The sequence below is a fragment of the Elephantulus edwardii genome, unplaced genomic scaffold (assembly GCF_000299155.1).
Source record: "Elephantulus edwardii isolate Elephantulus edwardi_28Jun2011 unplaced genomic scaffold, EleEdw1.0 scaffold00254, whole genome shotgun sequence".
NCBI classification, from domain to species: Eukaryota; Metazoa; Chordata; class Mammalia; order Macroscelidea; family Macroscelididae; genus Elephantulus; species Elephantulus edwardii.
In genome coordinates this window covers 1734641-1748903 of record NW_006400004.1, presented here as the reverse complement: position 1 = coordinate 1748903, position 14263 = coordinate 1734641, and the positions used below count along the sequence as shown (strand labels likewise).

Sequence of the window (14263 nt, the reverse complement as noted above, 5' to 3'; positions counted from 1 at the left end):
TTTAGGGCTGTTGTGCATAGGGTCGCTATGAGTCGCAAATGACTCGACAGCACATAACAACAACAACATATAGACTTAACAGGTATGGAGACAGACTATATCCTTTACACACTACTTTCCCGGTTCCAAACCATGGATTGCTCTGTTCACACAACAGCCTCCTACTCCAGGAGCATAATCAAGTGCTCTGTGATGCCCATTCTTCTCAATGTCAGCCACAACTTGTCATGATCTACACAGTCAAATGCCTTTGCATAGTCAATAAAACACAAATAGACATTACTCTGTTATTCCTATTTTCAGCCAGGATCCATTTTACATCAGCAATGATACGCCTAGTGTCATGGCCTTTACTAAATCCTGCTTGAACATCTGGCAATTCCCTATCTATGTATTGTTTCAGCCTGTTTTGAATGATCTTCAGGAATATTTTGCTAACATGTTATATCAATGATACTGTTTGATTATTTCCACATTCAGTTGGATCACCCTTCTTGGGAATAGGAACAAATATGGACCTCTTCCAATCTGTTGGCCAGACAGCCGTCCTCCAAATTTTCTGGCATAGACTGGTGAAAGCATCCAAGGACACATCTGTTAATTTGAACAAGTCAATTGGTATCCCATCAATTCCTGGGGCCTTATATTTTGCCAATGCCTTCAATGCAGCTTCCACTTTCTCTTTAATTGGCATTGGTTCCTGTTCATAGGAATTTCCTGAACTTTTTCAGTGTCAATCAATTATGCACATATATACAGATAAACATCCAAAGGCAGGCAGTTTGAATATACCAGCTGCTTAAAGGAACAAAGAAGGCCAGTATCTTCTTGTATAGTTTATAGCCTCTGAAACCTGATAGAGGGTTATGACTTGACCACACATAATAGCAACAACATATGCTGTTTTTACGTACAATCATGTCGACTCTGACTTACAGTGACTCTATAGACAATGGCTCTGAACCTTGTCTTATCCTGAGCTAACCTAACCATCTCTGACACATATGACCATAACTGCCAAAGTCACTGTGTCAATCCATCTCATCTGAAGTCTTCCTCTTCTTCACTCATCCTCTACCTTCCAAGCATGATATCTTTTTCCAACAACTGGTCTCTCCTGTCAACATGCCCAAAGTATATGGGACTGAACTTCAAAATCCTTGCCTTCAAAGAGCAAAATGGTTTCACCTTCTCCAGGACAGATCTGTGTGCTCTCTTGGCTTCTCCAGTACAATTCAAAGACATTGAGTCTTCTTCTGCCATCCTTATTCAATGTCCAGCTTTCAAGTGCATAGCATGCAATTGAGAAGACCGTGGCCCAGATCAGGCTCACTTTAGTCTCTAAACTGTCATCATTTCTCTGTACCACTCAGGGAAGATCCTTGACAGCAGATTTTTCCAATGCAACTTCTCTTTTGCTTTCCTGACTGCTGGTGCCAAGAGTGCCCAACAGTCTATAAGATAGAGTTATACAAACATATAAAATTTTATGTAAATAAAAAGTAGATATTCTTTGTTGACTGGCTAATAATGTTTTACATATATCTTTAAAGCATTTCGTAAATTTCTTAGCTTGTAATAGATGTTCTATAGATGGAAGTAAAAAATATTAAGTGACTGTTGACTGGTCTATCTCTGGCAGTTTGAAACATGTCAGTGTCTGCATTATAAATAATTTTAAATTGTCATTTACCTATAACTCTTTATAATCTTTCTTAATTACTCTTAGGCTTCTACTGTTTCCCGGAGATTACTTATACCAAAAGGTAGATTTGACTAGGGATTCTAGGGACATTATTGCTTTGGGAAGAAAGAGAACAATTAAAAATGAGAAATTACACTCACTCCACTCACCCTTGATTTGAGGAGCAAAAGGACTTCTGCACTAAGATATTGCCTCCTGACACCCACACGTTCAGACCTCCAAAGATTCTTATAATCAGTGTTTGAATGCCAGCCCAGTTTTACTAACCCTGCACACAGTGAATGTAAAATAACTTTACGGTAGAAGTCAGTATATATTGGGGTTAGTAAGTGCCTTTGAGTTGGTTCTGATTCAGAGCAATCGATGTGTGACGGAATGAAACACTGCCTGGTGTGATGCCATCCTCACAGTCACTGCTATGCTAGAGCCCATTGTTAACAGCTGCTGATCCAATCCATTTTGCTGAGCCCCCTCTTCTTTCCTGCAGACCTTCTGCTTTATCAAGCAATTACTAAGGCTGCTTCTACTCTGAGGAGGCAGCTTTGCTCCAGTTATATTATTTTTTTTTTCATTTCAATCAAAGCAACTCATCTTCTAGCATAATCGAAGACATTCCACTGGTATTCTTCTATCTTCTTCCTAGTCCTCTTGGGCTAGAAATAGACGTTTTAATGATTATGTGCTATCAAGTAGCCTGTAATTTATAGAGCTATGTACAATAGCTCTGAACATTGCCCTATCCTGAGCCAGTCTCACTGTCTTCAACATACCAACCTCCATTACCCTACTTACTGTGTCAATCCAACTCATCGTGGGTATTCCTCTCTTGCCCTGTTCCTCCACCTTTCCAGGCACAATGTCCTTCTCCAAGGACTAACCACCCCGACCCCTGGCCACATGCCCCAAATATGTGAGACAGAGCTTCAAAATCCTTGCTTTCAAGAAGCAGCTTGGTTTCACCATCTCCAAGATGGACCTGCTTGTTCCATGGTATGTTCAACACTTTTCTCCAGCTCTACAACTCAAAGGCATAAATTCTTCTCCTGTCATCCTTAGTCATTGTCTATCTCTCCGATGCATAGCAAAGTAATTGTAAAAACCATAGCCGGAATCAATACACCTTAGTTTCTAGATTGACATCATTGTTCTTTAGCACTTTGAAGAAGTTCCTGACAGCCGATTTACATAGTTAAACTTGAGGTTATTTTCATTTGGTACACTGTCTTCTAAGGAGTAGAGTATTTGTGTCTGAAAATTCTATAGTTGGGGTTATTTTCATTAAAGCTGTTCAGTTTTGCAGACTGCAAATGTCAGAGAGGATGTCTGTCATCCCCCCATCCATACCAAATACATGGGAATTCAATGCACTTTCCAGTATCTACTGCACAAAACAGACAGAAGTGTAGACATTTGGAATGTTTTCCTCAAATAAAATAACTCAATAGTTAATAAAAATCTCCAAAGTATCAACATTAATTTAATAAAATCCAGTGTATTATGATCTTTAATGTACACCAATTTGAGAACCAAACCAAGCTATTTAAAGGGAGCCAAAGCTTAGTGGAGTAAGCCTATATACTTACATGTTATTTTTGCTCTCTACTTTGAGAAGATTCTTCATAATCTTGGCAAATTGGCAAACTGTTTCAATAAAAAGTCCCAGTTTGTAGAAACTTTTTGCACACAGAACTTTGGGCATAAGCTGTGGGTAAATAAGGAGTTCCCTGAGTCTCTTGAAATACATATTACAAAGTATTTGGAATATCTACCTGTGCATATTGTTGTTATTGCTGTTGTTAGATGCTGCTGAGTCAAGTATGACTTATAGCAACCCTATGAACAACACATCTGAATGCTATTCTATACTGTGCCATCTTTATCACCTCTGACATACTTGAACCCTTTGCTGCAGTCACTCTGTCAATCCATCTCGGTGAAGGTCATCCCTTCTTTCACTGACCTTTCCAAGCATGATGTTCCTTTCCAAGGAACAGCCCCTCTTAACAACATGCCCAAAGAATGTAACATGAAGCTTTATCATCTTTGCCTCTAAAGAGCACTCTGGCTGCACTTTTTCCAATATGTTCTTTTGGCAGTTCATGGGATGTTCAGTACTGTTCTCCAACATCACAATTCCAAGGCATCAGTTCTTCTTCTGTCATCCTTATTCATTGTTCAGCTCTCAGATGCATAACAGGCAAGTTAAAATATCATGGCTTGACTCCTTTTCATCCTGGTCTTGGCCCTATGGCCCCCACAAAGGAGGATGGTGAGAAGGAGGGCTATTCTGATATCAATGAAGTGGTGACCAGAGGGTACCCCATCAACATTCATAAGTGCACCCAGGGAGGGAGGTTTAAGAAATGGCCCCTCAGTCACTCAAGTTGTTGTTGCTGATTGCTGTCAAGTAGAGCATGACTCATAGCAACCCTATGAACAAAAAGCCTGAAATCTTTCTATAACAACATTTATCAATGTTCATACAGTTTCCAAAGACATGCTGTTTAGGAAGTGGGCTCCACTGCTCCTTCCAAACATGTTTTAAACTTGGAGTTCCACCAAACACTGTCTACCATGGATAACGATTATGGCATTTGACCCAAATGGAACAAGGTTCAGCCTCACAGCAACCTCAGGTTACCTCAGTACAGTGTATTGAAAGAAAATGCTGTACTACCTAGAAGAATATTCCTCCAAAATATAATAACAACCAACTTTAATAAAAATGCCCTCTCTAAGGTTTTATTGACTCTAAACAAGAGACTTAAACAACAATAACAACAACAAAATCAAACCAACCAATATAGTATGTTGTTGTTAAGTGCTTTTGAGTCATCTGCAATGTATAGTGACCCTATTTACATCAGCTCTGTTCCCTTCCGTGTCCTGAGCCAGTCTCACTAATTCTGACACACTAACATCCATTGCCCCAGATACTGCATCAATCTATATCATCCAGGGTCTTCCTCTACTGTGCTGTCCCTCCACCCTTCTGAGCATGATGCCTTTCTCCAAGGACGGGTCTCTCCTGGCCACATGCCCAAAGTATGTGAGGCAGAGCTTCAAAATCCTAGCCTCCAAGGAGAGACTTAGTTTCATTTTCTCTGAGACAGATTGATTTGTTTTCTTGGCAGTCCATGGTATGTTCAAAACTCTTCTCCAGCAGCACAACTCGAAGGTATCTATTCTTCTTCAGCCACCCTTAGTCATTGTCCAGCTCTCTGAATCATAACAAGTAATTGAGATGGTCATGACCTGGATTAGGTGGAGATCTAGAAATTTGCCATGAAGGAGATGGGAATACCAAATACTGACAGATCTCCCAATGCAATACATCTCCTAATATCCTGACAGGTGATACCAAGGGTGATGATCGTAGATCCAATTAATTCATTGACAGCTTCAGTCTTTTCTCCATTTATCATGATGTTACCTACTGGTCCAGTGCTGAGGATTTTTTGTCTTCTTGATGGCAAGATTTAATCCATACTGAAGGCAAGCACTTCAGGTCCTCTTCACTTTCAGCAAGACAAGTTGTCTTATCATTTGACTGTGTGGATCACAACAAGCTGTGGCTAACACCAAGAATAATGGGAATCTCAGAACATTCAGTTGTGGTCATGCAAAGCCTATACCTAGGCCAAGAAGCTGTCATCCAATGACAACAAAGGCATGTGTCAGGGTTCTATCTTTTCTCCATACCTATTCAATTTCTATGTTGAGTAAATAATTAAAGAATCTTGTACTTTGTGTAGAAGAATGTACATTAGGATTGGAGTATGATGGATCAACAACTCAAGCATAGACCGGTGCAATAAACATTATTGTTACTTCCCAGAGAAACCAAAAGATACCCTATTAGGTAGAAGTTGATCAGGAGAGAAAAGATAGGGAGAGATGGGCAAGCACAGGCAAAGGAGAATCTTCTTTCCTTGAAGCACTCCCTGGCAATTGTTATACAAGCCCTGAAAGAGTATTTAATACCTCCTTTACACTACTAATGCAACAGTTCTCCTACTTAGCAATTTCACTTTCTTTGCAGTAGCCACAGCTGTACTTTTTTCCTCCAACAGATTTAAAATGTCAAACAAATGCTTCTGACTTCCAAATTATTTTTCTCAGTTGAACTTCTTTAAACAAGGGGAGAAAGCAAGGAATATGCATGAAAAGGGGTTCTAGTAAATTTATCTCCTCACTGTATTCTTAAATTGCAGCAATTCAATGGCCCAGGTTTAAACTAGCTAACTAACACCTTTAGATGAGACGATTTTTGTATTTTCTGGGAACAATTATGGTAGTTGTGTTGCACTGCCCATTTTGTCAGTGCTGAGTAAAGAGCCCTCCATGCTCTTCATTTGTTTGATCCTCTTATAAATTTTAGGAGAGTTTTAGATCTTCTGATGCTTGCCACTCTAGGCCTGTTTGGAGATTTGAGAATAGCAGGCACATTTTCCATTTGGGTTTGATTTAGAAGTCACCACTTTCCATTGAAGGTGCTGCCACTAATATTAATACCTGCAAAGATTCAGAGATGAATTACTATATTACTTTCCTAAAGGCCAGATAATATGCCAGTGCAATACAGAGATCTTCTCCAAATAATCCATTAAACTCCAAGATAACTTGTCATTTCTCTCAATCATTTTGCCCGTTTAAGCACAATACAATTTTGTGAGTTTGACTTATTGATAGTAGATATTTCTTTTGAGATTTCTTTTTTTAAGATTACAATATAGAAAAAATATTTTATTGCTTAGGTAGAAAGTATTTAATGTCATTTTCTGTACAATTGGTGTGTGTGAAAACTGTTGGTTTGCTAGGAGATTCAGGGAGTGAATATTCTTCTCTTGCTCACAGTGTTTCCCTTATCCAGATGTACCACTGGGATGTCAGAGAAAATTTAAGGTTAAGTTCAGGGCTCTTTCCTGCAATCTTGAAGCACCACTCATTTTCCAGGCAAAATGGGGGGGGGGGGGGGGGAGAATCAAGCTCCAAGTTTGCGCTCAGGGTGGAGGAAGAGTGTAAAAATACTTTCTATGAAAAAATCATGTTTACATAAATACTGTTGTCAGGTGCCAGTTAAGTCAACTATGACTCATCGTGACCATATGAACAGATCAAAAGCTTGCTATATCCTGTGCTATACATACTAGTTGGACTAACACCATTTCCAAGGAAGGAAAGGAGACCAGAAAGGTTACATCTTAGAAAATGTCCTCACTTTCCAATAGCGACCAAATGAGTCAGGTGCTGGGAAGGTTCTAAAGAGTGTGTAACCATTCTAACGGCTCTATCTCTCAGTGGGTCTCTCTTTAATTAGGTTCTTGGGTTCAGAGTCAAAGTCAAAAACAGCTGAAATGAGTAAATTATAAAAGCTCAGGAGAGAGCACAGGATTGTATACACATAACACTGATATACAGACATACACACACAGCCAGAGACAGACTCACACACACACACACCCCACACATATAATTTGTTGATATTTTAAAAATACATATGGATAGAAGGAACACTGCATTGGAACAGATGAGGGAGAGAACAGTTTAAAAGATTGTATGACTAGGTATTATATCTATGACAACAGTTCAGAATAAAAGGTGCATTGTAAAGTGGATTGGAGAGGGAGGGAGGAAACTGCAACAAGGAATAAATATTTTTTAAAAATGTAAACTGGGGCAGGAGGAGAGAGGAAAATGTGTAACGATGCATGAAGGAAAATCCAACTTTTCTGTAAACTTTCGTTTAAACCCACAATAAAAATACACGCAATTCCTTCAGCACAATAGAAACTCAAAATACCCTTCCTTGTTTAACATCTTAGAAGGGTCTGCTTTCTGATCAATGGGATCAACTGTCCAAACAAGAGAAACATTAAAATAATTTCAAAATCCCAAAACCTCCCTTCAAGTTATCTACTTCTGTCTTCCAGTACAACCGCCAACCTCAGACTGGCTGCTGGGCGGGAATGGAGAGCAGCCAGTGCATATGCGGGCGGTGAACCAAGCGCGGCCACCGGGTGCGCCCCGCGTGCGCCTAGGGCGCAGCACCGCGCTTCCTTTGAGCTTCTCCTCTGGGGCAGATTTACATGCTAGAACACTGCAGGTTGCCACTGCCCCACCCCCGGAGAGAAGTTTATCAGAAAAAGGAACCTGGGGTGGGGAGTTAGGGAGTCCCTCGCCGCCTGCCCAGATTCCAGACCCTGCCGCCTTCCCCGTCTCCGCGCGCCCTGCCCACCTGAGGCTCCACATGTAGCTGTGCTTGTAGGGGAAGTAGCTTCCCGGCTCACTGCAGCAGTACTTGAGGTCCGCAAAGCCACAGCAGAAGAGGAACGCGGCCTCATCGCCTTGCCGGGGGCACTGGAAAGGCTCCACAAAGCTGTGATTGAGGCTGTAGTAGCCAGAGCAGACCCGGCTGGCCTCGCTCATCGTGGATGGCTGCGGGCAGGGACACCTAACGCCTGGAATTGGCCCTTAGACACTCAGGAACAGGACTCTCAAAGCCAGTGGAAGGGTCAGTTCCAGATCTCTGGAGAACTAGAGTCCACTGCCTGGGTGTTCAGCTTTGGCTTGCCCCCTCTGCTCTCTCTCTCCTCCCCCTGTCCACATGGTGTCTACTCTTGCAACTCCCTCTCTTTACTGAGTGGTTCTTTTATCTGCCCGTCTCAGTCCCATCTGGCTTCTTTGGCTCTCCTCCCTCCCCGCCCCTTTCCCTCACTCCATCAACAACCTAGGGACTTCAACAGTTCCTCCTCTACACCAGAAAGAGGTTAATATCTATGTTCCCTGGGATAGGGCATATGGGTTCAGGGGAAGATGAGCAGGGATAGGACAGCCTTCACTCATGCATGGCCTTTGACCTCAAGGGTGGACAGAGTAAGGTGCGGCAAAATGAAAAGGGGACAAACAACTACCCCATTGCCATCCAGTCATTCCACCTCATTGTGTCTTTAGAACAGAGTAAAACCTCCCATGGTCATAAATCTTTACTGAAGTAGACTGCCACATCCTAGAATTTAAAACCAAAGACAGGAAACTGAAACTGCTCTCCAACCTATTTTAAAACATACTGCAATTATATTCTCTGTGCAGTTTAAGAACGTGGAAAGACTAGGAGAAAAAAGAGATGCCAGCAAAGAGTATAAGAACTTTCAGAGAGAAAGAGATCTTCCATCAGCTGCATAAACTAGTCCTGTTCCTTTTTTAGCGTGGTGTTTGTATTGCTGCAATTTATTCACAAAGTCTTTTCAAGTAAGTATAGAAATACAGAAGAAGCCTTTACATCTCAGTGGTTAAAAGTTTTGGTTGCTAACCCAAAAGGTCAAGGAATGTAGTCTTCAATAAGGATTGAAGCTCAATGTCAAGAAAACAAAGATTTTCACTGCTAGGCCAATTGGCAGCACCATGATGGATGGAAAAGAGATTGATGTTGATAAATTCAGCTTGCTTGGTTCTACAGTCAACACTCTTGGCACCAAAAGTCAGGAAATAAAAAGATGAGTTGCATTGGGGAAGTCTGCTGTCAGGGACCTCTCTAGAGTTCTGAAGAATGACAATGTCAATCTGGAGACCAAGGTGCACCTAATCCAGGCCATGGTCTTCACAATTATTTGCTATGTGTCAGAGAGATGGATTATGACTAAGGATGTTAGAAAGAGCAATGCCTTTGAGTTGTGGTGCTGGAGAAGAGTGGATCACAGGGAGAAAAAAAAATGGGTCTGTCCTGGAGAGGGTGAAATCGGGGTGCTCCCTGGAGGCAAGGATTTTGAAGCTCCTTTTCACATACTTTAGACACGTAGCCATGAGGGTCCAGCCTTTGGAGGGTCCAACAAGCTTGGAAGGGTAGAGAGAGAGTGCAGGAGAGGAAGACCCAGGGTGAGCTGGATTGTCTCAGTTATTGGAGCAATATGATTAGGTTTGTCAGAGACAATGAGATTGGCTCAGGATAAGACAGGGTTCAGAGCTAATGTACTTACAGCTAAGGTTACTATAAGTCACAGGATGCCTCAATTGCACATAACAACAGAAACAACCGAAAAGGTCAGGCTGGTGGAGATGAGGAAGTGGACTTCCATAAAGATTTTCAGACTTGAAAACCTTAAAAGACAGTTCTACTCTGTTCTATAGAGTTGTTATGAGTTGGAATCCACTTAATAGCAGTGGGGTGGGTTTTGCAGTATTGCATGTTTGTTATTATGAGTCAAACAATACCTAGTGTTAAAAAAAATAGACTTGAAATAAGGGAGGGATTGACTATAACATTCATAGGTTTCTGTGGTAGATAAAAGATCACTCTCATAACAGTTTGGAATGAGGGTTGCAGAGTATACTCGGGGTGAGGGTGGGAGGGTGCGGGGGGAGATTGTATACCAATGAAGGAATTTTTCTTGTGCTTTTAAAGAAGAGTGAACTGGGGATGGGGGTGGGGTGGGCAGGGAGAAAAGTGCAACAAAGAATGAATGGAAATCCACAATCTCTGTAAATGTTCATTGAAATTAATAATAATAATAATAAAAGACCACTCTTTCCTCTTTCTCTGCTTCCTTCCCAAGGTCAGAGGTTGGTTGGGTGCCAGGCATGGTGAGTTTTATCTTGCTTAGTGCTGGCTGCTTATATATTTTTACAAACACTCTCGAAATTTGTTCTGGGAAACAGTTAACTTACTTGGAAACAATTCCAACTCTTTCAGACTTGTATTCAAGCTTTGTTAGGCAGGACCAGATTGGTCGTTAGGAATAAATCTTCTCCCACTACCAAGGAATACTTTTCTGAGTATTCTACTCCACAAACAAACAAACAAAATAACACACCAAAACCAAACCTCACTGCCTTTAGAGTTGGTTCCAACTCAGCAACCCTCCATCAGGTTTCCATAGACGTTGGTCTTCATGGAAGGAGACTGGCCATGTTTCTACCACCGAGAAGCTAGTAGATGCAACACTGACCTCTCTCTTGGCATCCTGCCTTAAATACCCTGTGAATTTCAAGGCTTATCACACAGGCTAAGGAGAATGCAGATTATTCCTAGGCTTGTGTGATCTCAAAGGATTGTTCCCTTTGCTCCTGCTAGGTGATTCTTGCCTTGGTCTTGAATAGTTTTTTACAGGGGCCTTAAATAGTTTTTTACAGGCATATGATGATGGTACCCAGCTGACAACTCAGTAGACCCATTGTTCATTCTGATGCTCTCTCTCACAAGCACCCTCTCTTTTTTTCTCTCTCTCTAACTCTCTGTGTCAGTATAGACCTGTCTCTTTATCTTTTCTCTCTGGCACTTTGTCCTCCTAACTGTAACCACCATGGCCTCCCTGGACTCTCAGCTGTGTCTCCTTTGATTTGGGAAACACATGGGTTCCATGTGGCTGCTCCTTTCCATACTGTGCTTTGGAAGCTCTGCTGTCAGTCAGATGAGACAATCACAGGCTCATAGCTATTGATTCCCCTCTCTCAGGGATTCTGCCTTGTGCTACTTGGTACTCATATCGAAAAATCATTTTTGCACAATTTGCTTGTTTATTTAGCTTAGCAAGCAGAAGAATAAATCCAGCCCCTCTTTCTCTGTTTGTTTAGAGTTGGTTTAGCAATTAAACATGATCCAAAGTAGAACAGTTGGATTCTTTCTCCTGAAAGTGTAATTGTACCATGTGCCCTGGAAGCCATAAGAAATTATTGTACAGGAAAGAAAGAAATTAAACAAACACAGAAAGGAATAGATAAGAAGGTAAAAATTAGCACAGATAACTTTGCAAATTAGCCTTCCTGAGGGCCACAGCATCCATACCCTAGGGTTTCCTGAGATACCCCTAATTTCTTAAAGTCCTCCTTCCTAACTAAAGGACATTCAAATCAGATTCTAGAGCTTACAAACAATGTTTTTTCTAATCCATGTATCTTCAGGGGAAAGTGAGAGGCAGAGGAAGTAGAAAAGCAATTAATTACCAAACAAATTATCTTGGAAAAAGAAATAGCTAGATTAAGTGGACTTTTTTTCCTGCATACAAGAAAATAAAAGTATTTTGTGATGAAAAGGAGAGAAGTTGTTCTGGACAATAATATTGATTGACTTTAGAAGATATGTTCTTGCTAGGTGTTACTGAGTCAATTGTGACTCACAGCAACTCTATATACAAGAAAAGAAAATGCTGTCTGGTGCTGTGCCATTCTCATGCTGGCTATGTTTAAGTGGTATGTTTAAGCCCATGTTATAGTCATTGTCAGTCCATCTCTTAGAGACAGTTTCTCTGTTTTACCAAGGATGATGTCCTTCTCCAAGTAGTGTTCCTTTCTAATAACATGACCAAAGTATCTGAGAAAAAATCCCTTCATTCTGCCTTCTAAGAGCAATAAGGCAGCACTTCTTTCCTTGTTGTTCTTCTGGCTTCCAGGTTATACTCAATAATGCTTGATAACACCATAATTTAAAAGTATCAACTCTTCTTTGGATTCCTTACTCACTGTTCAAGTTTCACAAGCATAGGAATAAACTTGAAAATATTGTGGCTTGGGTCAGGTGCATCTTAATCTTCAAAGTTATATCTTTGCTATTTTAGCATTTTAAATAGGTCTTCTGCAGAAGATTTGCCCAATGAAATAATTTTTTAAAATTTCCTGACTATAGCATCCATGGACGTTAACTGTGAAGTACAGAAATAGAAAAATCTTCTAAGCATCATTAGGCAACAAAGTGCAATTTGAATGTTTGGAAAAATGAAAAAGATATGAGTAAAACCCTGTGTTTCTCCTGCTTGGGTCTCTAAGTGGAACAAAATTATTTGGTGCATCATCAAGAACCCAGGTCTGGTTAGAAACCATAGCTTTCTTGGAAAACTACTTTGGTTTATGTGATATTCTGAAACAACAAATATTCAACAGTTTAGGAATGAGAGTAGGGAAGCAAGAATTAGGTTTTGTTAGGATGATTCTCGAGGGTTGTATACATTGATAAACTTCTGTGATCACCTTAACTCTTTGCTAATCAAAATACACACTAAACACATGGAAAGAAAAGCATGCCTGCAGCTCCCAGACTCTACCAAGGTGAATCTACTGAGACTTCTGAAGTTCAAGTAAATAAACCTTTGGACACAGGGCTCTAAGTGAGGTGTCAAAACTTTGTTGTTGTTGTTATTGTTATGCACCATGGAGTCAGAACCCATCCATAGCTGACCTCCAGCATGTTTTTAGAGACAGCAAAGCACCCAGGACAAGACTACTCATCTTTCTCCCACAGAGCTACTGGTAGATGTGAGCTACAAGCCTTTGGGTTGGCAGCACAACTCCTTGCCACTAAGCCCCCAAAGCTGCAAGTGAAGATTTCAATAATCCTCTATCAGAAAATGAATTTTACTTGCTTCATTTTGTCTACTGTGCTGAGTGAGGCTGAGTGCCTAGCTTTATCTCCAGGCAGGAGGAAGGCTAGTGGTAAGAGGAATGCTGCTAACTCAAACACAAAAAGATGACCACACATTGCAACTTTTGTTTTCTCTCTCTTTTTTTTTTTTTTTGTCTTGGTCCTTCTCAACTAAGGTTGTACTACGCTTTAAGGAGTATTTGGAAATATAGGGAACATGTTTAGGGAAGATTTGGGGTCATGGAGATAACCAGTTATCACATTTGCAATTAGGTTTGTAGGCCAAGGATATTAGACATACTAATATCCTGTAACATACAAAGGAAAAGAAAGACTTAATTGTGGCTTTAACATGTTCTTTAGGACATGAGGTGATAAAATGACAGTATTTATCATCATCTGAACCAAGAACCTATCTCTGTGTAACAAATAAACACAATGTTGTTTCTTGACTTTTCCAGGAATGCAGCTACCTTGTAAATTGAGGGAAGATTGTTCTTTATTTTGCTTGGACCTTTACCAACAGGTTTTCACTGCGGTGGGAAATCATGTACCAATGGCAATGTTGCTTGAGGCTTTGCCAATACCGCACACTCACTCTGTCAGTCTGAATTTGTACTCTCATTCCATGGAAATTTGTAGCTATTACATGTGCAGAATTGGCACAGGTATTATAGCTTTTGTGTAGGTGTGTTTGAGTATTCACACCTGAAAATGCATATCTTATTGTTGTTTCTTCTTTATGTTACAATGAAGGCATTATTTATAGTCATGCTATGCGGCAATGTTATTACAAAGTAATAAAAAGAAAATGACAGAAATATTTCTTCTAAAATGTCAACATTGTGCCAAATAAGATTGAGAGCTACTGTTAGAACTTTTCAGCAGGAAATGATAAATAGTATGTCTCAAATATGACAACTGGCCCAACAAGTAAATCAGTTGCCAAAATGTTAAATTGCAAGGATAAAGGTGACCCTAACCCAGGTCGTGGTATTTTCAATAACTTCCTATGTTGGTTGCTGAACAAGAAAGCAGACAAAAACAACTGATAGTTTTAAGCTGTTGTTGCTGTGGTGGTGGTAAAGAATTTTGAATATACATACCAGGTACTGCCAAAAGGATTAATAAATCTGTCTTAGAAGAGTTGCAGCCAAAAGGCTCTTTGAAAAGAGGATACTTTGGGGAGAGGGTTTGCCAGCACAGTC

General features: G+C 40.5%; 1 protein-coding gene across 1 annotated transcript in view; it reads right to left on the bottom strand.

Annotated features, from left to right (window-relative positions):
* Nucleotides 1–8134, bottom strand: part of FAM159B (family with sequence similarity 159, member B) — a 37530-nt gene extending 29396 nt beyond the window's left edge. The window contains exon 1 of the mRNA XM_006899380.1: nt 7944–8134. Within this exon, the coding sequence (XP_006899442.1) occupies nt 7944–8134 (191 nt within the window). The remainder of the gene's footprint in view (nt 1–7943) is intronic.
* Between the last annotated feature and the right edge of the window lie 6129 nt (nt 8135–14263).